Source organism: Oryx dammah, unplaced genomic scaffold (genome assembly GCF_014754425.2).
Source record: "Oryx dammah isolate SB20612 unplaced genomic scaffold, SCBI_Odam_1.1 HiC_scaffold_18, whole genome shotgun sequence".
Lineage (NCBI taxonomy): Eukaryota > Metazoa > Chordata > Mammalia > Artiodactyla > Bovidae > Oryx > Oryx dammah.
Genome location: NW_024070202.1, coordinates 20,064,689 through 20,087,775, shown reverse-complemented (window position 1 = coordinate 20,087,775; position 23,087 = coordinate 20,064,689). Strand labels below are relative to the sequence as shown.

Genomic DNA, 23,087 nt, shown 5'->3' with positions numbered 1-23,087 from the left:
CAAATGAACTTAAATTGCCTTCCTTTGGGCTCCAGACTTGATCCAAATAGTTTTTCTATATTCTGCAGTGCTAAATAGGGTGGTGGGACTACACCACTATCCCCATTTTACAGTGATAAAAATATCATTAATACAAAGTCAAATAAATAAAACTTACAAATAATCTGAATGTCAACAAGAAGGGTTGTTTTTTTTTTTTTTTGCATTTGTGGCACATTTAAATGATGAAATTGCAAAGTTCAAATGTAATCATTAAAAAGTATGTTTTAGGGAAACAGCTAATAACATGAGATGTTTATCATATATTATTAATGTTTTTCCTAAATGGTGCAAATAGTAGGTAAAGTTTATTCCTATTTAATGAAATGAAAATATATGTTTAAATACAGTAATTGGCTAAGAGTGATTCTCTCTGATATAATACAGTGAATTTTTTATTATTTCTTCTGATTTTCCTAAAATGAATTTATTACTTGTATAATAAAAACTGAAGGAAAAGAAAAGCCTTTGAAAATAAAAAGTTTTATGTACGTAAGTACTTAATAGAGTATTGAACATCTGTCCCTAACTCTGGATCAATAGGTAATTTTGCAAGTTAATCCTTGTACATCATGTCAGAGCCTAACATGAATGCAATCTTTTCTTAGCAGCAAATCCAACTTTGGAGATTGAACTGCCCTGTCTGTTCCATGTCCTCTCAGAGCTGCTGTCAACAGAGCATTTTTAAAATGCCAGTGAAGCTAGAAATTTTTTCCTAGGACACTAAAATTCTTCCCCCCAAATGTATAATTTACTTTTTTCCTTCAACAGTGAAATTGCAAAAAAAGTCTCCATTTGCAGGTTTTGTGATTACTTTTTATTTTTTCATTTATCTTTAATTGAAGGATAATTGCTTTACAGTATTGTGTTGGTTTCTGCCAAACGTCAACATGAGTGATTACTTTTTATATTTATATTCAGCATACAAAAAAATGCAGAGCTGGGTATCTGTGTGGATATTTTTTCAGGTTACAAAGCCAGTTAAGACGAAACCAACAGCATAGTTTTCCAGTTTTTGATGTATCCCACAGGAAACCCACATTTCTCTTAAAATCAGCAGCATGGTATGGAAAGGTGATTCTGCAGAGTAGAACTGTCAAGATGCAATCTCCCTACTGATTGTAAATCCCTGAGAAAAGTTGAGATTCCAGGTATAATTGGTAATATAATGCAACCAACAGTTTAAAACATTGCAATGGGTTTGAGGCTTAAGAGCCCAAGCCTTCCTCTTCATCTCCTGCAATGCAGTTCTCTTCCCAAATTTAATAATTTGGTTGACCTTCTCTGAGTCACAAATGAGAAGATAAAGTTTTTGTCTTCTATTAGAAAAGTACCTGGAGAGATTAACCATGGTAAAAAGCGAAGTCCAGTATACTAGCCACTTTAATTAGATTCCCAAGACATGAGTTAAAGAGCCCTTTATGACTGCTCACAACACAGTGAAATGTAATGAAATGTTTGGATTTATTCTGTTAAAAGGAAACTAACGAAAAAAAAAAAATGGTCAAGATATAGGAAGATCCCAGCAACCCCATTTAGAGAAGTCGTGCTATTACTCTAATGATTGTCTCTCACTTCTGGCTTTCTTTTAAGGTTATCAGCAAATGGGAAGCTAAAATTACTTGTTAAATGACAAAATAACTTGTTAAATGTCATCAGTTACTTTCAAAAGCAGTTAATAAGACCTCTGCCTAGGAGATTTCATTGTGCCTTGTCCTCCATCATATATGAATCTACCTTCTCTGTGGAATCCACTATTTTTCTTGAAAGAAAAAAAATGCATTATATTCCAAAATTGCAACCCATCTCTGAAAATCTTTGGCCAGTGCTTTAGTTTCTTCATGATAATTTAGGTGTAAATAAATGACTCTCTTCTTTCAGAGGAAGACACATAGAGTTTGTATATACAGAGTATACACATAGTGGCTACAATTTAAAAGATGATAATGATACATGCAAGCAGAGATTTTTAAGTCACACTGAAGGGCTCCAACTATTTATGGGAGGCAGAGATCTTCTGTGTCTTTATGTTTGGAGAATTTTATTCATTAAATTCCAAGCTCCCCATCCCCTACCTCCATGGTGATGTCTTAAGAGAAACCTTGAAACTGGTGGGTTGGCCAGTTTGATTGTCCAAATTCCTTCACTGATAGACGTGTTTTCTTCTAGATGCATGCAGAACACAGCGGATGGCCCCTCTGACCATGTAGAGGATTACCTCTGTGACCCAGAAGAGATGCCCCTGGGCTCTCGAGAGTGCAAACTGCCATGTCCTGAGGATTGTGTGGTATCCGAATGGGGTCCGTGGACCCGATGCTCTTTGGTGAGACAATTAACCATTAGTTGATGTAGAATTTGCTAAATTCCTTACCACTAAAGCTTTTAAACTACCATTAAGAAAAGAAGACTTGGTTACTGAATTAGTTACCAAAGCAAGGTGTGCTGTCGGCTACTTCATTCTTACGAATGCACCATTTAAAATCAGCAGTGTTTAGACTCATCCCGGCACAGCTTAGCCTCTTGCAAACTTCATACTCCTTCACCATCCTCCTAATCCTAGCACAAAAATGCCTTTAGATTGATTTATGAATACACAGCATGTTAAAAACTGCAGTGGTGATAATGATTCTCTCCAGGTAAAGAGATAAAGAATGAGACTCTAGTAAAAGTACTTTCGTGGTCTCAAGTTGTTATCATCCCTTGCTTTTTGCCCAGGCCATTTTATTTAAATCGTAGGAATAATCTTTCACACTGTGGGGATATGGCAGCAGGAGTATTGACACTAAAACTCAAAAGATTCTGGTAAGAAAGGGAGTAGAAAGAAGAAATCTGGGCATCAATGAATCTTTTTCCAGGCACTGACTCTGAGTGTCTTTGGACCTGGAAAGCCAGCTGAGAGTTTCAAATCGCACCGAGCTTCTAGATTTCAGCAGCCCATGGGGCACTTCCATGGGCCCTGGGGAGGAGAGTCACTTGAAACAGGACTGGCTGATGATGTAGGAAATTTGGCTTACCCCGGGCATATCTGTAAAGCTGCACACTCAATGTGGCATCAAAAGCATGGAAAAAATATTTAATGTGTAATTTATTTGCTGAAATATAATATGGGACAGATACATGTTTTTCAAGGAGGAATTAATTTTCTGTTCCAGTGTTAAAGTTATTAAAGATGCTGATTAGCAGCCAACTGATAGAGCAGGAGCAAAACAGGGTGGCATTTGACTTGGATACAGAATAAACTGCAACAAAGAATCAATCAGCTGTTTCACAAGGGTGTGTGAATGATTTTGTATTCTAATTTCATAGCATCAGGTTTGAAGTTACTGTTTCTGCTCTTAATAACCAAATGTTTCCAAAACAAGACTGTACCAGTAGGAGAATAGCAGCCAGTTTTTTAAGATTAGTGCCACCTTACATTTGTTTCCATGTATGTGTGCACATAAGGAAAATATTAATAGCTGTTTTTCCATGGACAGAGGAGCCTGGTGGGCTGCAGTCCATGGCGTCGCAGGGTCAAGCACAACTGATCAACTAACACACACACGTACACACAACCTTAATTTTTTGGGTCCAAGAAAATAGATTATAAGTTCTGTGACCTACAGTAAAATGTGTGACCTACAGTAATTAGTATGAGCATATATTTTTTTGTGTATGGATGATGTGATGTATCTATTAATATTTGACACATAGACTCTTTTTTTTTTAATCCCAGTTGTATTGAGAGATAATCAACAGACATGTTTAAGGCATACAGCATGATGGTTTGATTACGTATATTGTGAAACGATTACCACAATAGTTTCAGCTAGCATCCATCTTCTCAAATAAGTATGATAAAAAGAAGAAAGAATAAAGGGGGAAAAATGATCTGCTTGTGGTGAGAACTGTTAAGATTAACTCTGTTAACAACTTTGCTATATAACATATATCAGTGTTAGCTACAGTCATCACGCTGAACCTGATGTATTAGTAAGGATGTATCCCTACTACTTACTGTCTGATAACTGGAAATTTGTACCTTTGACCACTTTCCTCCAGTTCTCCCTCTCCCCTACCCCTACTTCTGTTAAATGCAAGTCTGATCTTTTTCTATGAGTTTTGTTTTGTTGTTTTAGATGCCACATGTGAGAGCAGACGGTATCTGTCTGTCTCTGTCTGACGCCTCACTTAGCAGAATGCCTTTGACGTCCATCCACATTGTCACAAATTGTAGGCATCCTCACTTTTTATGGCTGAATAATATTCTGTTGTATTATCATACTACAGCTTATTTATCCATCGATGGACATCTTGGGCTTTTTCTATATCTTGGTTATTGTAAATAATGCTGCAGTAAACATAGGGGAACGGATATATTTTCAGGTTAGACACATAGACTCTTAAGTATTGTCACCTCAAGAAAAAGACACAACCTGAAAGTTGCCAGTTAAGTTTCATCTGGGGTTCATTGTTCTGAGGACAATGGCCTGGGAGATGGCCTTTTAGACTGAGGAACTGCTCCAAAGAGGTAGAGGAGGAGCCTGAATAAGCAGGAGTTTTTTGCTGGGAAAAAAACACATAGTCAAATATAAAAAGAGTACTGCTAATTCGTGAAACAGAAATCTCTAGTTAATAATGTTAGTGCTTTCTTGTGTATAGGAATATGCAGGACTCTGGGCTCATTGAAATTATTCCTTAGACATGTATCTTAACCATCTCGGGTCAGTATCCAAAGCATGGAACGGTGCCTCTTTTTCTCGATCCTGTTTGCCTCAGGGCACAGCCCCTGCAGTAGCTGCAGTGGTGATGGTTTGGTCCTCGTGGAACCGGGACAGTGGGACCATTCTCTGTCTGCTGGAACGGCAGGCAGCATTCCCTGTCCACAGCATCATAGAGCCAGACTGCACATCAGAAACTCATCCAGCACCTGGACTTACAGATGAGATTGTTGAAATTAGCCAGTGGCCCAAAGGTTCTAACTCGTGCTCCAGTGCTTGCCTTAATACATTTGCTCCTGTGTGGCCAAGTACTCACCTTTCTGAGGAGTTATGTTATTCTCTGTCAGCCTTGCAATCAAAGCAGTTTCCGGCAAAGGTCAGCTGATCCCATCAGACAACCAGCTGAGGAAGGAAGAGCCTGCCCTGATGCTGTGGAGAAGGAACCCTGCAAGCTGAACAAAAACTGCTTCCACTATGATTATAATGTAACAGGTACGTGAGTAGCCTTCACCTCATAAAGGCCAAATTCCATGTCTGTCAGCTTAGCAGCAATCCCAGAAGTATGGTTCACCTCCATCCACATGTCTTTTGGACATGCTACTTGGTGATTTAGTCACTGAGTCGTGTCTGACTCTTGTGACCCCATGGACTGTAGCCCGCCAGGCTCCTCTGTCCATGGGATTTTCCAGGCAAGAGCACTGGAGTGGGCTGTCATTTCCTTCTCCAGAGGATCTTCCCAACCCAGGGATCGAACCCACATCTCGTGCATTGCAGGCAGATTCTTTACCGCCTGAGTCAAGGAAAGCCATACACACTGCTTAGTCTCCCAGCAGTAATTCTGTATTAAATGAAATAAATATTTATCTGTCTTATTTTTAATAAATATCAAGATAGAGAATGAAAATATCATACAAACATTAGCTCTTAAGGCAGATTGTGAATAGTCTAAGGGTTCCTACGTAAAACATCCTCCCACTTTCAGAAGGTGGAAATAAACATCTTTCCCAAGGATATCAGTTTATTGAAAGATGTTTTTCTTCTTCGGAATATGTTTAATCATTATGAATACTGAGACAGCCATTCTTTACGTGGGGGCAGTTCATATGCATGATTAGTCTGATCTAAAAAGCATTAGCAAGCTTATGTGTATGTGTATACACCTTCCAAATAGTGTATGAAGAGAATTTTTTAGTGTTATCAAAGGTCTAGGTAGAAAAAGATGATTGTTTTTTTAGAAGAAAAAAAGGCTTATCATAAATTCTGTTTTTCCCCAAACCCTCGTCTCATATGTCATCAAGGCATATACTCTAGGAAAGAAGAGGTTTTGGGGGGCTTATATGACTTGGGGCAACACTGAAGCTTATTTTGGAATTTTCCCCCATGTAATTTTCATGCTGAAATAAACCCCAGAAACTATACTAAGACACATAGCAGTCAGCTTGATTTTTTGTTTCTTTTGGTTTTTCTTTTCAATTTGTTTTCGTGACACAATGAAATCACAGTTCTCTGGGACAGGCTACATTTCCCTGGGAAGAAAGATAAAAAAATTACCTTGCAAAAGATACTTAATAAGAGAAATAAATATGGCCAAGCTGGTTTTGAAATAAATAATACATTTTACAATATCCTAAGTATGTATGGCAAGTGAAATAGTTTTATTTGGATATAACTACACAAAATGCCAGGCATTAAAATTATGATTATTTTGCTAAAACAAAAATGTTGACATTTACATTTTTACTTTCATTAGGATAAGCAGTTTCTAAGTGACATTTCACCTGCAGGCCATAGCCATTTTTACAGTATCACCAAACGACTAGCCATCAAGATGGTCAAGGAGACAGCTGCCTCAGGAATAATCCCCGTAGCTGTGTGCAGCCCCAGCAATTCCATTTGACTCCTGATACATTCAAAGCTGGGACCCATATGCTCTGCATGTGAGGTGATTGATGGTGGGGCTTAGGAAGCAGTTGTGAATTAAATACGGGATTCAGGTCATCCGAGTTTCATTTGAAATCTGTTCCGTACATAGCCTTCTGTTCTGATGCCTTCCTTCCCTTTTAGACTGGAGCACGTGCCAGCTGAGCGAGAAGGCAGTATGTGGGAATGGCATTAAAACAAGGATGTTGGATTGTGTTCGAAGTGACGGCAAGTCAGTTAACCTGAAATACTGTGAAGAGGTGAGGGGAGGCTGTGTTATATCTTTGTGAGTAAATTCTTCCCCAATAGTCTCAATTCATGCTGAGCCAAGTGACCGGTGCTTTATGCAACTCTTCGCCAGCAGATGTTTTCTGGTAAACACGCTCTTGAAAAGAGATTCTTTCCAGCATTACTGATTTCTACACATAATTTCCTGTATTTTGTTCTGCTGGGAGCCCAAAGGTATGCTAATTAGCCCATTCCAAAAGAAATGCTTGGGTAACAATAAGTAATCAAGGTGAATAAAGGCAATAAATCTTAATCAGGCGACTCATCATCTTTTGTAATTTCATATGAATTTTGTGTTGCCTGGGACACCTGCCAAGAGCTGTCATTTATTCTCTCTGTTGTAAAACATTGATCGCATGTGGTTTGGTAACAGATTTTGATATTAGGATCTAATACCCAGCTGTGAGAGTCTGAGTCAGGTCTGGGTAAGAGAGAGCCTGAAATCTAAACAAAGGAATGGAGTCTACCATTGCTGTCTTTTGGGTACAGATATCTGTAACTGTTAATTCTCCAGTTTACAAAAGTAATGTTATCTTTTCTAATATGACCTTATGAAATGTAAGAAAATGTAGTCGTAGTTTTCATGAAGCTGTACTTCAGGTTACAATTATTTTGTCTAATTTCCAGACGAAAAGGGTACTCATCTTCCTGACAGGTTTTGACTCCTCCTGAACTAAGGCCCAGTGGGTTCAACATGAACCAAGACAGCTAGAGCCTCGGTAGGCCTAGAACAGCCAGGGAGGGACCTGTAGCCTCAGCAGGGCTCCGTGGACATGTGACCACAATCTCTGCCTGCCTGTCCTAGAGGTTATTATAAGCCTGTGGCAAATTATTCCAAATCTTAAGGGAAAGCTCAAGATGGAAATATTTTAATCCATTTGATATCTTTAATATTGTCATATAGACCTAATTTAACTTTCTATATATCTGTCCATAGGAACGGAGCTCCCAAACGCACTGAAAACAAATTTAGTTAATAAATTCCTCTATCTTACAACATAATTCAGTCAGTTATGGCCTTAGCTTTAATCAGAAATTTCATACCTGAATCAATTTGGCTTTGAAACTAATAACATCAAAGTAATGTGACCACTATAAAAATACAAAAATAACATTGTTAGTGAATATTATTTTAATAGTTATACACACAGGCTGGAAAGCATCCTGTGATCTGCCTCTCAGGTGAGTCTTTTTTTTGTTTTTGCAAATGCATATGCAAATACCCTTCTAGGCCAGAATAAAATAACAATGAATAGCTCTGAGAGCTTTTAGAAAGCTTCACCCAAAGCATATAAGTTGTTGTGTCACTAAATCGTGTCCGACTTTCTTACATAATCACATAAGACCAGAGATTAAGTATCTCATATGACTCCGGAAGAAAGATATAAATAAAGCCTTTTATTTAAGTGAAATGTGAGTAAAAGTCTGAGAAAATATTTTTGTTATCCAGAAGTCTGGATAGATTTACTTTTATGTACAAATATTATCATGTTTGAATACTATGATGACAATTAGGGATTCAAATCATTAACATTTTAGCACATACTGTATTCAGGGAGAACAGTGCTCCTCTCGCAGGAACTGGATTAAACAATTCATATCCCCTTTTATCCACCCTATGGAAGCAGTAGAATTAAATAATAGCCCTGAGAAAAGCTGGCTGTCTTTTCTAACACTGGATTGGTTGCCTACCTACTAATACATGTGCAAACCCTTCATTCTGTGCAGAAGCAGTAGCTAACTCTTGCTGTTCCTCTAACAGCCAAGAAGAAAGATGGCACTACTCTCCAACAAAGAGGAAAATTAGGGTTAAACCCAGCCAGCATTTATATAGCACTTCTGTCTTTGATGTTTCTCAGACATTAATTTACCTGATACCTAATAATTTGGTTTCTCCTTTCCTATTCTTTGATCCCTGAACATATGTTTAGATAAATGATAGATTAGATAGATGATAGAGGAGAGGAGAAAAGAAGATACAATAAATTTAAGGAACACTACATTGTAAAGCAACTGTACTCCAATAAAAATGAAGTAATAAAAAAATTTAAGAGAATAAGTAGTGTAGGGTTAAAATATCTTACTGTTAGATACCCAAAATGTCTGTAAACAGACATCCTTTTTAATCCCCTAGTGAAATAAATATGCCAATAGTAATTGAATTCTGTGATTCAAACCCTTTCTCCATGAAATCATCATGTACCTTAAAAGCAAAACATAATTTTTATCAAATCACCTTAAGGTTTCCATCTCTAATCTCTCATGACTTCAAGTGATTTTATGAGACTTAAGTTGATATGGTAAAAGTTTTCATACCAAATGCTCAGCTTTGTCAAGTATTACTGGTGGAGAGTATAACGGGAGTGCCTGCTGAGGGTTCTGGCACATAGATCACTGATCTGATCCTCTCCCAGTGCATAACTTGGAGCCAGGAGCACTACTTGAATCACAATATAACATTTCAGAAAATTTGTCTTTTGCCATTTTCTGCTATATAGATTAGACACTGTAAGCTTATCTTTCATGTAGAAATAAAAAAGGTCTTAGAAATCCCCAAGGATTACCAGTTTTAAAAATTGCCCTTTCCTAACCTGCTCTTAATTTTTTCTATCTCAGTGCTACTTTGCACCTTAGACTTTTAACATGTGTGCATACACAGTGGATAAAATCTCTTCCTGTATTATAAAGGTAGAATACTTAAGCAATGCAACTGAATGCAATAAAATACACATTATTATGAGATGAGAGGCTAATGCCAAAATAACAATTACACCACCGTTGGCTGCTGAGTTTTAAAAGAGAAAATCTCTGTAAAAAAAGTAATAAATATATACAAAATATTTGTAATAAAAATTCTAAAGGCCCACTCCTCCTTTTGAGAGAGGTAGCTTATTCGAAACTGTTTTATATTATGTTAGTACATTATATTTGGGGGTTTGAGTGGCAAGTGGTCTTTAACTTTTCTCCTTTGCTTTTCAGTTTGACATCCACATGTAAAAATAATATCCCCCAAATGCAATTATATGTCTGTATATTGATGATAATCTTGGTGTTTAACTAGTAGAAAATATTTGTGCTTACACCTATTTATTCCTCCTTTAGGGAAATTCAACCAATATGGAGATTAAATCTTCCTTTTTTCATTTTTTTATTTAAAAAGGTCAATAATATATATTACAGAAATTTGCTTCTCCATTCATCCCATTCCTTTTGCCTCACCTCTCCTGGGGTGAACCACTTTATATTTTTAATAGTTTGGGTCTTTGTCCTGCAGACATGTTTTTACTTTATTATGCATTGCTTATTCTTCCTCTCCTCCCTACTCCTGTCTTGCCCTTCCTCCTGCCCTCCTTCCTTCAACACTATACCGTGGTCTTGCCTCGGCATCAGTACAAACAGATCTGCCTCTGTCCTTTCAGCTTGGCTTGGAGAAGACCTGGCAGATGAACACGTCCTGCATGGTGGAATGTCCTGTGAACTGTCAGCTTTCTGACTGGTCTCCATGGTCAGAATGTTCTCAAACGTGTGGCCTCACAGGTTTGTGCCTTATTTGGCATTTGATTAATGGTCAAGGAGTACAAAATAAAATGTCCCTCTTACTTTAAGTCATATCAGACAATCTTCAGAAAGGTTGAATCGGGGTATATTTCTTTCCAAAACACCTAAACCTTTCTTGTTCCTCAAACCTCAGGAGAAATGTCTTTGACCCCTTCTCCGAGAAACATACATGCTTGATAATATAGCACATTACTAACAGTGCATCACGTTGTATCTTTTAAGGAAAAATGATCCGAAGACGAACAGTGACCCAGCCCTTTCAGGGTGATGGAAGGCCATGCCCTGCCTTGATGGAACAGTCCAAGCCTTGCCCAGTGAAGCCTTGTTATCAGTGGCGGTATGGGCCATGGTCTGCATGCCAAGTGCAGGTAATCAGTCTCAAGAAGTGGTATGGAAATGTGTGTTCTTTATCTGCAGACACTTGGTTTCAGAAATCTCTCTCAGAGCTTACAGATGGCATGTTTCTTGTTAAAGATTTTAGTACCTTGCCATTTCATAGCTGTTTAATTAGTTTTGATAACAAGCACTTCCTGCCCCGTATTTTAAAACCATTTGGAGACTGATCCATTTTAATGAAAATTTATTTGCCTGTCTTTGGCTAGAAAACAAATAAATTGTTCATTGTATGCTTTATAGCTAGTGCCCTACAGAACCTCTTCCCTAGGGTTTCAGATGCTCCTTAAACTGCTTGTAAATCATAATCAGTGGTGCAGAGATGACTGTTGAGCGATAAGCTAACTAATGAATTATTTTCTTTCCCTGATTAGTCATTTCTTCCTCCGTTTCAGGATGCACAGTGTGGCGAAGGGACCAGAACAAGGAATATTTCTTGTGTAGTGAGTGATGGGTCAGCTGACGATCTCAGCAAAGCGGTGGATGAAGAATTCTGCACTGACATCGAACCCACTATGGATGGTAATAAAAAAGTGGTTCTCGAAGAAACCTGCACCCAGCCTTGCCCAGGTAACAACAGCAAAACAGAATTCATACTTTTGGCCATTCCTTACCAGGACCACGGTGAAGGGGTTGCATGTGTAAGCCCAAGGTAAGAGATGTCAACTGTCTTCTCATTCACTAATAACCTGTGCAAACAGCTAGAGGCTGTAGTGCGGATGAAGTGGGCACTGCCTCCTTATTGCCAGCTGGGGGTGAAGTCCAGTTCCACATGAGCCTCTATTGACACTCACCCCCTTGGAGTTTTAACATCTGTAAAGAATGGCAGAATGTATTCAGGATTTCCAGAAAGAGAGAACGGAGAATGAGAGGCAGGCAGTGTTTATATACATAATGCATAGAGAAGGATTTAAGTCATAATGAAAGCTTCTTGTGGGTCCTCGGTACAGTGCACAACAAATTCACACCTAGATACGCTGTAGTGAAAACATAAAATGTAGGAAAATAGAGAATTTATGAAGCATTCAGAAACAAAAAAGCAGATTACCCACAACAGAAAGACAATCAGAATTATAACAGATATCGTCTTAGTTAGATGGAAGCCAAAAGATAATGGAATATATTCAGAGCGTGATACAAAATAATCAACAACCTAAAATTCTACTGCCAGCTAAATTATCATTCAAGAGTAAGAAAAAAATAATGCTATGTGAGAAAACTTTCAAATAAATCAGTGGCTCAATGTTGGACACAGGAGTGCAAGCAAGTAAAATGTCAAAGGAAAATGCTGTGTATCAAGTGGTGTAGAAATAACTAGCAGGAAGTGATATGTTAATGATGAGGAATTTGGGCTTCACGCAGAACACCCAAAGGCAGATAGAGTCAAAATAATCGCATTGTCAAGCATGACCTTGGGCCTTAAGATCAAGGGGCAGCAATATATTTGTGGGCTAGAAAAGAACAAGACTGAGTGTAAATTAACTATCTTTTTACATTTAATTGCTATTTTATATTCGAGTATAATTGATTTACAATAATGTGTTAAGTATCATGTGTAAAGCCAAGTGATTCAGTTATGTACATACACACTGTCAGATACTTCTCCCATATAGATTATTTGAAAATGATGAGTAGATTTCCCTGTGTTATGGGGAAATTGGTCCTTGTCAACTGCCTGTTTTATAGATAGTAGTGTCTATATGTTAATCTCAATCTCCTAATTATCCCTCCCTCTCACCTTTTTCCTTTGATAACCACAAGTTTATTTTTGAAGTTTATGAGTCCATGTTTTAGAAATAAGTTCGTTTGTGTTATTGGTTTAGATTCCACATATAAATGGCAGCATGCACTATTTGTCTTTCTCTGTCAGACTGACTTCAGTTAATACAATAATCTCCAGGTCCTTCCGTGTTGCGGCAAATGGCATTATTTCATTCTGTTTTATAGCTGAGTAGCATTCGGTTGTATGTATGTACGTGTGTTTTTGCGCATTTCTCTCTTCCTGGACATTTAGCTTCCATGTCTTGGCTGTTGTAAATAGTGATGCCGTGACTTTGGGGTGGGTGTGTCTTTTCCAGTCATACTTTTCTCTGGATACAGGCCCAAGAGTGGGATTTCCAGACCATTCAGTATCTGTGTCTTTAGGGTCTTAAGGAACCTCCATGCTCTTCTCCACGTGGTTGTTAGCAATTTAGGTTCCAGCAGCAGTGTGGGAAGGTTCCCTTTTTTCCAGGCCCTTCCTAGCATTTGCTCTTTGTAGACTTTTTGATGATGGTCATTTTGACAGGTGAGAGGTAATGCCGCAGTGTAGACGTGCAGATTTTATTTTATTTTTTTGATATTTGTTTGTTTCTGGGTTTCTTTTCTTGTCTGTGCTAGTTCTTTGTTGCCCTATGCAGGCTTTCTCTAATTAGTGGTGTGCGGGCTTCTCATTGCGGTGGCTTCTCTTGTTGTGGAGCATGGGTTCTAGATGCCCAGGCTTCAGTAGTTGAACATCTCATAAGCTCCAGCTGTGGTGCACAGGCTTAGCTGCTCCCTGGCATGTGGGATCTTCCCAGACCAGGAATCACACTTGTACAAGGCACACTCTGAACTACCAGAAAAGTCCTTAATTTGCTTTTCTTTAACAATAGGCTATAGGGAAGACCTTTGTAGGTGCTTTTTTTCTTTTAAAAAGTATGAGTAAAAATTCCCTGTTGAAATTGACTTTTTGAAAGCCTGCCCTGTTTTGAACTGTTATTTGATTATGTACCCCAGGCCACTGTCTTAAAGCAGGAGTCACTTACAGCCCTACAGTCGTATTGAGTTTTTAGTGCCCCTGAGCACATCGATTTCAATTTGCTGTTACTAGAAATGGCCACAAGGCGACAGCATTTACTCTTTCCAAACTGGTTATTGGGGCACCAGAGCCTTAGAGAAAGTCCTATTCCTGGGTTGTAAATGACAGTGGAATGTAACAGAAAAAAGACTCAAGGGTTGTGTCTCATTATTTCCTGCCTATATTCTTCACCCCTACCTGGATAAATCCCAAACCCTTCAAATCTGCCCTGCCAATGGTGCCATCATCTTTAAGTTGGGCACCTCAAAGGGAGGAAACTGGAGGTAGGAACCCTACCAACAGGAGCTGTGGAGACCTGATAACTTTACAAGCTCTTCCAGCCCCAAGGGTCCACCATCCTGTGGGTGCAATAGGTGCACCTGTGGAGGACTGGCCCCCAGCATGGACACTGTGCTGTCACCCAAGGGGACAAACATCACAGGTCCAACAGGGGCTCATTTGTGGGCACACTGCTGTCACCTCCCTCGGCACCATGGACAGTCCAGTTGGGGGACCCAGGTTGCTCAGGCTCCCGGGTGTAACAGCAGCCAGGGTCACCAAGCCCTATGGGGAATATAGGAGAGAACTCATTTTACTTGTAAAATTAGTATTTATTTTCTTTTTGAGTGTAGTTGTGTCCCAAGGTTGAGTTTGTTGTAGGTGGACAGGAACTAGATGCAGATAGACGTAGAAGAGTATCTAGTCTTTTGAGGAAGCTTTGCCCTCCTGGGGTATGAGAATGGACAGTAGGGTTTTCTGTGGTGTACCATACATAGCTCCTTGTTGATGCTCTTTTTTGAGATGTTTGAGTGTGTATAAGAAGATCCTCTGGAGAAAGAAATGGCAATCCACTCCAGTATTCTTGCCTGGACAATCCCATGGACAGAGGAGCCTGGCCGGTCTATGGGGCTGCAAGAGTCGGACACGACTTAGCAACTAAACCACCACCACCATGTTAATAGAAGTTGAGATGGCTGGAAGGCATCACAAGTGCAGTGGACATGAACTTGAGCAAATTTCAGGAGATGGTGAGGGTCCATGGGGTCACAAAGAGTCGGACACGACGAGGTGACTGAACAACAATGTTATCTCCAAAGCTTCCCTGTTGGCTCAGTGGCAAAGAATCCGACTGTCAATGCAGGACCCACAGCTTCAATCCCTGGGTCAGGAAGATCCCCTGGAGAAGGGAATGAGAACCCATTCCAGTATTCTTGCCTGGGAAATCCCATGAACAGAGGAGTCTCCTCTCCAGACTGAGACACGACTTAGCAATTAAATCACCACCACCACAGGTTAATCCCAACGTCCTGATGTAAGCCTGCCCCTGCTCTTCCCCTAACAAAATCCTAGGTGCATTTTCTAGGGCTGTGACTCTGTCTTCTGTAGATGAATTCCTTTGTCTCCATCTTTAGATTCCATCTAAAAGTGATACTGTATGATATTTCTCTTCCTTTGTCAGATGTACTTCACCTAGAATAATCATCAGTAAGTCCTTCAATGTTCCTGCAAATGGTATTAGTTTATTCACTGAGATGGCTGAATAAACTTGTACATGAATGCGTCTTTTTCTGTTCACCTCTGGAAGGACACAGGATTGCCTTCATATCTTGGCTATTGTAAATAGTGCTGCAGTGAACATTGGGGTGGTTTGTTTTTTCCAGTTACCTGGAACATTTTTCCAGTTATACTGAAACCCCAACAAACAGTGGGGTTTGTTTTTTCCAGTTATACTTTTCTCCAGATATACACCCAAGAGTGGATTTCCGGACCATAATGTATCTGTGTCTTTAGGGTTTCAAGGAAACTCCATGCTGTTCTCCACAGTGGCTGTTAGCAATTTTTATTTTCAGCAGCAGTGCAGAAGGGTTCCCTTTTCTGAAGCCCCTTTCCAGCACTTACTGTTTGTAGACTTTTTGATGATAGCCATTCTGACGGATAAGAGGTGATACTTCTGTGGAGATATGATTTGCTTTGTCTGACAGTGGGCGCTGGTAAGGATTTTTGTCGGTGCCTTTTTTCTTTTAAGAGTGTGAGTAAAATTTACCTGTTGAGATGGGCTTCTTGAATGCCTGCCCTGTTTCAGATTGTCACGTGATTATTTCTTGAGGCAGGAGACATTTATAGCCCCAGAGGCATTGTGAATTTTAAGAGCCCCTGACCTGTTTTCAAAGTTGTTGTTCCTGGAAATGGCCACGAGGGGGCAGCACCTCTTCTTTCCCCATCTCTGGTTATTGGGGCACCAGAGTCAGAGAGGAGAAGGCCAATGGCACCCCACTCCAGTGCTCTTGCCTGGAAAGTCCCATGGATGCAGGAGCCTGGTGGGCTGCTGTCTACGGGGTCGCTAAGAGTCGGACACGACTGAGTGACTTCACTTTCACTCTTCACTTTCATGCATTGGAGAAGGAAATGGCAACCCACTCCAGTGTTCTTGCCTGGAGAATCCCAGGGACGGGGGAGCCTGGTGGGCTGCTGTCTATGGGGTCGCACAGAGTTGGACACGACTGAAGCGACTTAGCAGCAGTAGCAGTATCAGAGTCTTAGAGAAAATTGTGTCCTGGGTTGTAAATGAGAGTGGAATGTGCCAGAACAATGACCCAAGGTCTTGTGTCTCATTACTTCTTGCCCATCATTCTTCAGCCACACCTCTGGACAAATCCCAAACTCTTCAGTTCTGCCCTTCCGAAGGTGCTGTCATCATCTTTAAGTTAGGCAGCTCTAAGGATGGAGTCTGGAGGTAAGAACCCCACCCCTGGGAGCCTAGAGACCAGATGACTTTTCAGAGCTCTTCCAGCCCAGAAGGTCCAACCTCCTTTGGGTACCCTCAGCTTGGTGTGGCTGTGCAGGGCTGGCCCGGGTGAAAGACTGTGCTTTCACTCAGAGCAGACAAACACTACAGGTTCTATGCGGGCCCACTTGTTGGCATATCCAAGGACCATCCAGCCTTTCACCCAAGGCTGCTCAGACTCCAGGGATGTGGCAGCAGCCTGGCTCACAGAGGCCTGAGGGGAATATAGGAGGCAATTCATTTTATTCGTCAAATTAAAATTTTTATTTGAAATATAGTTGATTTCCAATGTTGAGTTTGTTGTAGGTATGCAGCAACTTGATAAGACAGATGAATATCTCATCTTTGGGGGGTGTTTTTCCCTGTAAGGTATTAGAGTGCTGAGTAGGGTTCCCTGTGCTATAGTGTAGGCCCTTGATGATGCTCGTAGAGATATCTGAGTGTGTATATATGTTAATCCCAAAGTCCTGATTAAACCCTCCCCACCCCACCCCCGATCTTTCCCCTTCAGTAACCCTGAGTGGTATTTCCAAGACTGTGTCTTTGTTTTTTGTGAAGGTGTTCTTTTGTATCAATTTATACATTCCATCTATAACTGATACCCTACGACCTTTGTCTTTCTGTGTCTGATGTACTTCATCTAGAATGATCATTGGTAGGTCCTTCTGTGTTCCTTCAAATGGCATTAGCTCACTCATTGGGAGGGCTGAGTAACATCTTCTTATATGTCTGTGTATATATATATATGGGCTTCCCTGGTGGCTCAGAGGTTAAAGCGTCTGCCTGCAATGTGGGAGACCCGGGTTCGATCCCTGGGTCAGGAAGATCCCCTGGAGAAAGAAATGGCAATCCACTCCAGTATTCTTGCCTGGAGAATCCCATGGACGGAGAAGCCTAGTAGGTTACAGTCCACAGGGTCGGAAAGAGTCGGACAGCTTCACCTTCATATATATATATATATATACACACACACACACACACACACACACATACCCATTCATCTCTGGCTTCGTGTCCTGGCTATTGTAAATAGTGCTGTAGTGAGTGTTGGGGTGCATGTGTCTTTTCCAGTCATACTTTGCTCCAAACGTACACCCAAGAGTGGGATTTCCGGACCATATTGTACTTGTGTCTGGGTTTTAAGGAATCTCTATGCTGGTCTCCAGGGAGGCTGTTAGGCTTTGTTTTCAGCAGCATTGTAGGAGGGTTGCCTTTCCTCCAGAGCCTCTCTAGAACTTACTCTTTGTGGCCTTTTTGGTGATGGCCCTTCTGATGGGTCAGAGTCTATGGTGATGCCTCTGTGTAGATTCAGTTGTACTTCTCGTAGGAAGGGCACTGGTAAGGCTCTTTGTAGGTTTTTTTTTTTTTTCTTTTAAAGAGTGGGATTAACATTTACCTATTGAAACTGGCTCTTTTAAAGCATGCCCTGTTTCTAAGTGTTAGTTGGTTATGTACCCCAGACAATGACTGCAGGGTTGAGGATATTTATAGCCCTGCAGGCCTTTGGAGTTTAATGTGCCCGGAGCACTGGTCTTAAAGTTGCTGTTACTCGAAACAGCCACAGTGTGGCAGCACTTCTTCCCCATCTCTGGTTATTGCTGCCCCAGACTCCGAGAGAAGGCCTGTTTTGAGTTGTGAATGAGTGTGGAATGTGCCAGAACACCCACAGGCTTGTGTCTCATTACTTCTTGCCCATCATTTTTCACCCCCAAGTCAGTTCAATCGCTCAGTCGTGTCTGACTCTTTGCGACCCCGTGAATCGCAGCACGCCAGGCCTCCCTGTCCATCACCAGCTCCCAGAGTTCACTCAGACTGATGTCCATCGAGTCAGTCATGCCATCCAGCCATCTCATCCTCTGTTGTCCCCTTCTCCTCCTGCGCCCAATCCCTCCCAGCATCAGACTCTTTTCCAATGAGTCAACTATTCGCATGAGGTGGCCAAAGTACTGGAGTTTCAGCTTCAGCATCATTCCTTCCAAAGAAATCCCAGGGTTGATCTCCTTCAGAATGGACTGGTTGGATCTCCTTGCAGTCCAAGGGACTCTCAAGAGTCTTCTCCAACACCACAGTTCAAAAGCATCAATTCTTCAGCGCTCAGCTTTCTTCACAGTCCAACTCTCACATCCATACATGACCCCTGGAAAAACCATAGCCTTGACTAGATTGACCTTAGTCGGCAAAGTCTCTGCTTTTGAATATGCTATCTAGGTTGGTCATAATTTCCCTTCCAAGGAGTAAGCGCCTTTTAATTTCATGGCTGCAATCACCATCTGCAGTGATTTTGGAGCCCCCCAAAATAAGTCTGACAGTGTTTCCCCATCTATTTGCCATGAAGTGATGGGACCAGATGCCATGATCTTAGTTTTCTAAATGTTGAGCTTTAAGCCAACTTTTTCACTCTCCACTTTCACTTTCATCAAGAGGCTTTTTAGCTCCTCTTCACTTTCTGCCATAAGGGTGGTGTCATCTGCATATCTGAGGTTATTGATATTTCTCCCAGCAATCTTGATTCCAGCTTGTGTTTCTTCCAGCCCCCACCACCTGACAAAACCCCAAACCTTCAATTCTTCCCTGCAGAGAGTGCTGTCATTAAGTTGGATGCCTCTCAGGAAGGAATCTGGAGGTAGGAACCCCCCCAATGGGAGCCCTGGAGACCAGATATCTTTTCAAAGCTCCTCCAGCCCAAAGGGTCCACCATCCTCGGGGCACCTTAGGCGTGGTGTGGCTGTGGAGGGCCAGTCTGGGTCCCGACACTGTGCTTTCATCCAGCGGGGACAAACACTACAGGTCCTGTGGTGCAATGCTTAGTCACTCGGTCATGGAGGACTCTGCAACCCCACGGAATGTAGCCCGCCAGGCTCCTCTGTCCATGGGGATGCTTCAGGCAAGGATACTAGAGTGAGTTGTCATGCCCTCCTCCAGGGGATCTTCCTGACCCAGGAGTTGAGCCCAGGTCTTCCGCATTGCAGGTAGATTCTTTACCATCTGAGCTACCAGGGAAGCCCAGGAATACTGGAGTGGGTAGCCTATCCCTTCTCCAGGACATCGTCCCAACCCAGGAATCCAACAGGGGTCTCCTGCATTGCAGGTGGATTCTTTACCAGCTGAGCCACCAGGGAAGCCCCACCACAGGGGCTCAGTTGCTGGCATATCCTTCGCAGACCCAGGACAGCCCATCCTTGCACCCAAGGCTGCTCAGTCTCCAGGGATGTGGCAGCAGCCCGGGTCGCTGAGCCCTGAGGGGAATACAGGAGGCAATTCAATTATCATATTAATGTCTACTTTCTACTGAAATGTAGCTGCTTTCCAGTGTTGAGCTGGTTGTAGGGTACAGCAACTTGAAGAGGTATGCAGTGATGAATATCTGGTCTCTGGGGGTGCTTTGCCTCTCTCGTGTACTCTGAAGGGTTAACGAGGTTTCCCTGCACTGTATTCTAGTCCCTTGGTGACGCTCTTTAAGATACTTAAGTGTGTATATATTAATCCCAACATCCTGATCACATCCTGCCTTCGCTCTTTCCTCTTCATTAATCCTGAGTGGCTCTTCCAAGACTGTGAGTCTCTTTGTAAATGAATTTTTTGTATCCGTTTTTTAGATTCCACCTATAAGCGATACTGTATGATATTTGTCTTCCTGTGTCTGACATAATTCACCTAGAATGATCACTGGTAGGTCCTTCTCTGTGTATATATCCCTGTGTAAATATCCCAGACCATGTGATATCTGTGTCTTTAGGTTTTTAAGGAAACTCCATGCTGTTCTCCACAGTGGCTGCTAGCAGTTTACCTTTTCAGCAGCACTGAGGAGAATTCCCTTTCTCCAGGCCTGTTCCAGCACTTACTGTTTTTAGACTTTTTGATGATTGCCTTACTGACAGGTGAGAGGTGATCCCTCAGTATAGATTTGATTTGCATTCCTCTAATGATGGGGCTTCCCTGGTGGCTCAGAGGTTAAAGCGTCTACCTCCAATGCAGGAGACCCGGAATCGATCCCTGGATCAGAAAGGTCCCCTGGAGGAGGAAATGGTAACCCACTCCAGTATTCTTGCCTGGAGAATCCCATGGATGGAGAAGCCTGGTAGGCTACCGTCCATGGGGTCGCAAAGAGTTGGACACGACTGAGCGACTTCACAGAACAGAACAGAATGATGGACAATGTTAAGGATCTTTGTTAGGTCCTTTTTTATTTTAAACAGTGAGTAAAGTTACCTGCTGAAATTGGCTTCTTAAGAGCCTGGCCCTGTTTGCATTATTCTTCTATTATGTACCCCAGGCCATTTCTTGAAGGAAGGAGTTTTACAGTCCCACAGACCTTGTGAATTTTAAGTGTCCCTGTGCACCGGTTTTAAAGTTGTTTTTACTCAAAATGGCCACAAGACGGCAGCATTTCTTCATTCCCAACTCTGCTTATTGGGGCACCATAGGAATTGGCAACCCACTCCAGTGTTCTTGCCTGGAGAATCCCAGAGACGGGGGAGCCTGATGGGCTGCCGTCTATGGGGCCGCACAGAGTCGGACACGACTGAAGTGACTTAGCAGTAGCAGCAGACTTACAGAAAGTACTGTTCTGGGTTCTAAATGAGAGTGGAATGTACCAGAACAAACACCCAAGGGTTTGTATGTCATTACTTCTTGCCCATTTCCCTTCACCAGCCAACCCCCCACCTCTGACAAATTCCAAGCTCTCAAATCCGTTCTGCTGAGGCTTCCGTCAGTGTTTGAGAAGTGCAAATTAATTCAAGGAGGTATCGCCTCCCACCTGTCAGAATGACCACCATGTAAAGTTGCCGTCAGTAAATGCTGTAGAGACTGCAGAAATGGGAACCCTCCCACACTGTCTGTGGAAATATAATTTGGTACAACTGTTTAGGAGTGCATTATGGAAGCTGCTTAAAAACTAAAAATAGAACTACCATATGATCTAGCAATCCCACTCCTGGGCATAATTCGGAAAAGATTCACGCCTGCCTGTGTTCTCTGTGGTGGTGTTTACAATCACCACGACCTGGATGAAATCTAAGTGTCGATGTAATTGACAGAGGATGGACAAAGAAGATGTGGTACATATATACAAGGGAAAATTACTCAGCCGTTAATAAGAATGAAGCAGTGCCATTTGCAGCAACAGTGACAAAACAGCGACGGACCTGGAGATTAGTGTAACAAGTGAAGAAGTCAGAGAAGCACAAATACCATATGATGGTGCTTACGTGCGGAATCTAAAAGAAAGATACACACGGACTATTTACAAAACAGATGCAGACTCACAAGAGCACAAACTTGGTTACCAGGGGGGAAGGGGTTGGGAAGTGGATTGAGAGTTTGCAATTGACATATACACACTTCTGTAGATAATTGACAAGCCCTGCTGTATAGCACAGGGAACGTGACTTAATATTCTGTAACAGTTTAAATGGGAAAAGAAGTTGAAAACTAATGGATACTTGTATAGGTATAGGGAATCACTTTGCTGTACACTTATAGCTAACACATCATTGTTAATCAACTGTACTCCATTTCAAGATCTCATAGTAACATAGAACAGGGCAATTCACGATTTTAATTAAAGCAAATTAGAAATCCAGTGGGAGGCTCCTGTTGTAAATTACAATCTATTCATTTCCACTCCCCTCTTGCTAATTTTTTCCAATGATGGGTTTTAAAAGCTAGCAACATATGAGCTAATAAGCGTAAAGAGTAGAATACTGAGGTAGCAAATGCATTTCAAACAGTTGTAATTATCTTTGGCAGACAGAGTGTAATTTTATTATTACAGTGGTTTATATGGCAAAATATAAAAATATATTTTATGCAAGTCAGTGCCTCACACTCATTTACTGTTATTAAATCTTGGAAGCTTGACATAGATTATTTTGGAGTGCTAATTGTATAATTCACAGACTAACATTAAAAGATTGAATTTTGTGTCAAAAAACACTATGTCAAGTGATATGAGAAGAGAGCTAAAGCCTAGTAGTAAAAAGGTATATTTTACTTCCATGGAGTTCGCAGTCTCTGAGATGAAGTTATACTACACTCATATTGACAGGAGTTCCTCTATGTCATTTTTAATAGTTTCTCCTGTATAATTAAAAGCTGAGTGACCCAAAAGTAGCATTTCCTAAGGGATATAAATATTTCTAAAACTTTCTTTGATCGCTTAAAAATTCTTACTAGTTTCTTTCTCCCTAGCAACTCCAAAATTTACTAGAATTTTCTTCATTTTAGGATGACATTACATAGAGTAATAATGACAGACTATAATAAAGAGCTACAAAAATCACTCCATTTTAGTATTATACATGGATCTGTTTGTCAATAATTCATGTCTTTCCAGAACTTCTTAATCCTGCCACAAGTTTTTTCATTAATCAGATCTGCAGGCAACTTTGTGCTAACGTTAGACATCTTCAGCATAATATAAGGCAATATAAATTAGGTGATATGGCTGAAATAATTAAAGTGATAAGAACTTCTTATGTATCTGTATTTGTCAAAATGTACTGTACCCTCTGAACGGTATCATCAAGCAGTGTCCTAAAGAGTGAAGTAGTGTATGGGAAAGGTGTATTGCATTAAGTCTTCC

At 41.0% G+C, this 23,087-nt stretch overlaps 1 protein-coding gene across 1 annotated transcript in view; it reads left to right on the top strand.

Moving 5' to 3' along the window:
* The window catches only part of THSD7A (thrombospondin type 1 domain containing 7A), a 484,105-nt gene that overhangs the window by 442,996 nt on the left and 18,022 nt on the right, over positions 1–23,087 (top strand). Inside the window, exons 17-22 of the mRNA XM_040260579.1 lie at positions 2,209–2,362; positions 5,087–5,231; positions 6,804–6,919; positions 10,367–10,484; positions 10,728–10,873; positions 11,294–11,468. Coding sequence (XP_040116513.1) covers positions 2,209–2,362; positions 5,087–5,231; positions 6,804–6,919; positions 10,367–10,484; positions 10,728–10,873; positions 11,294–11,468 — 854 coding nt within the window. The remainder of the gene's footprint in view (positions 1–2,208; positions 2,363–5,086; positions 5,232–6,803; positions 6,920–10,366; positions 10,485–10,727; positions 10,874–11,293; positions 11,469–23,087) is intronic.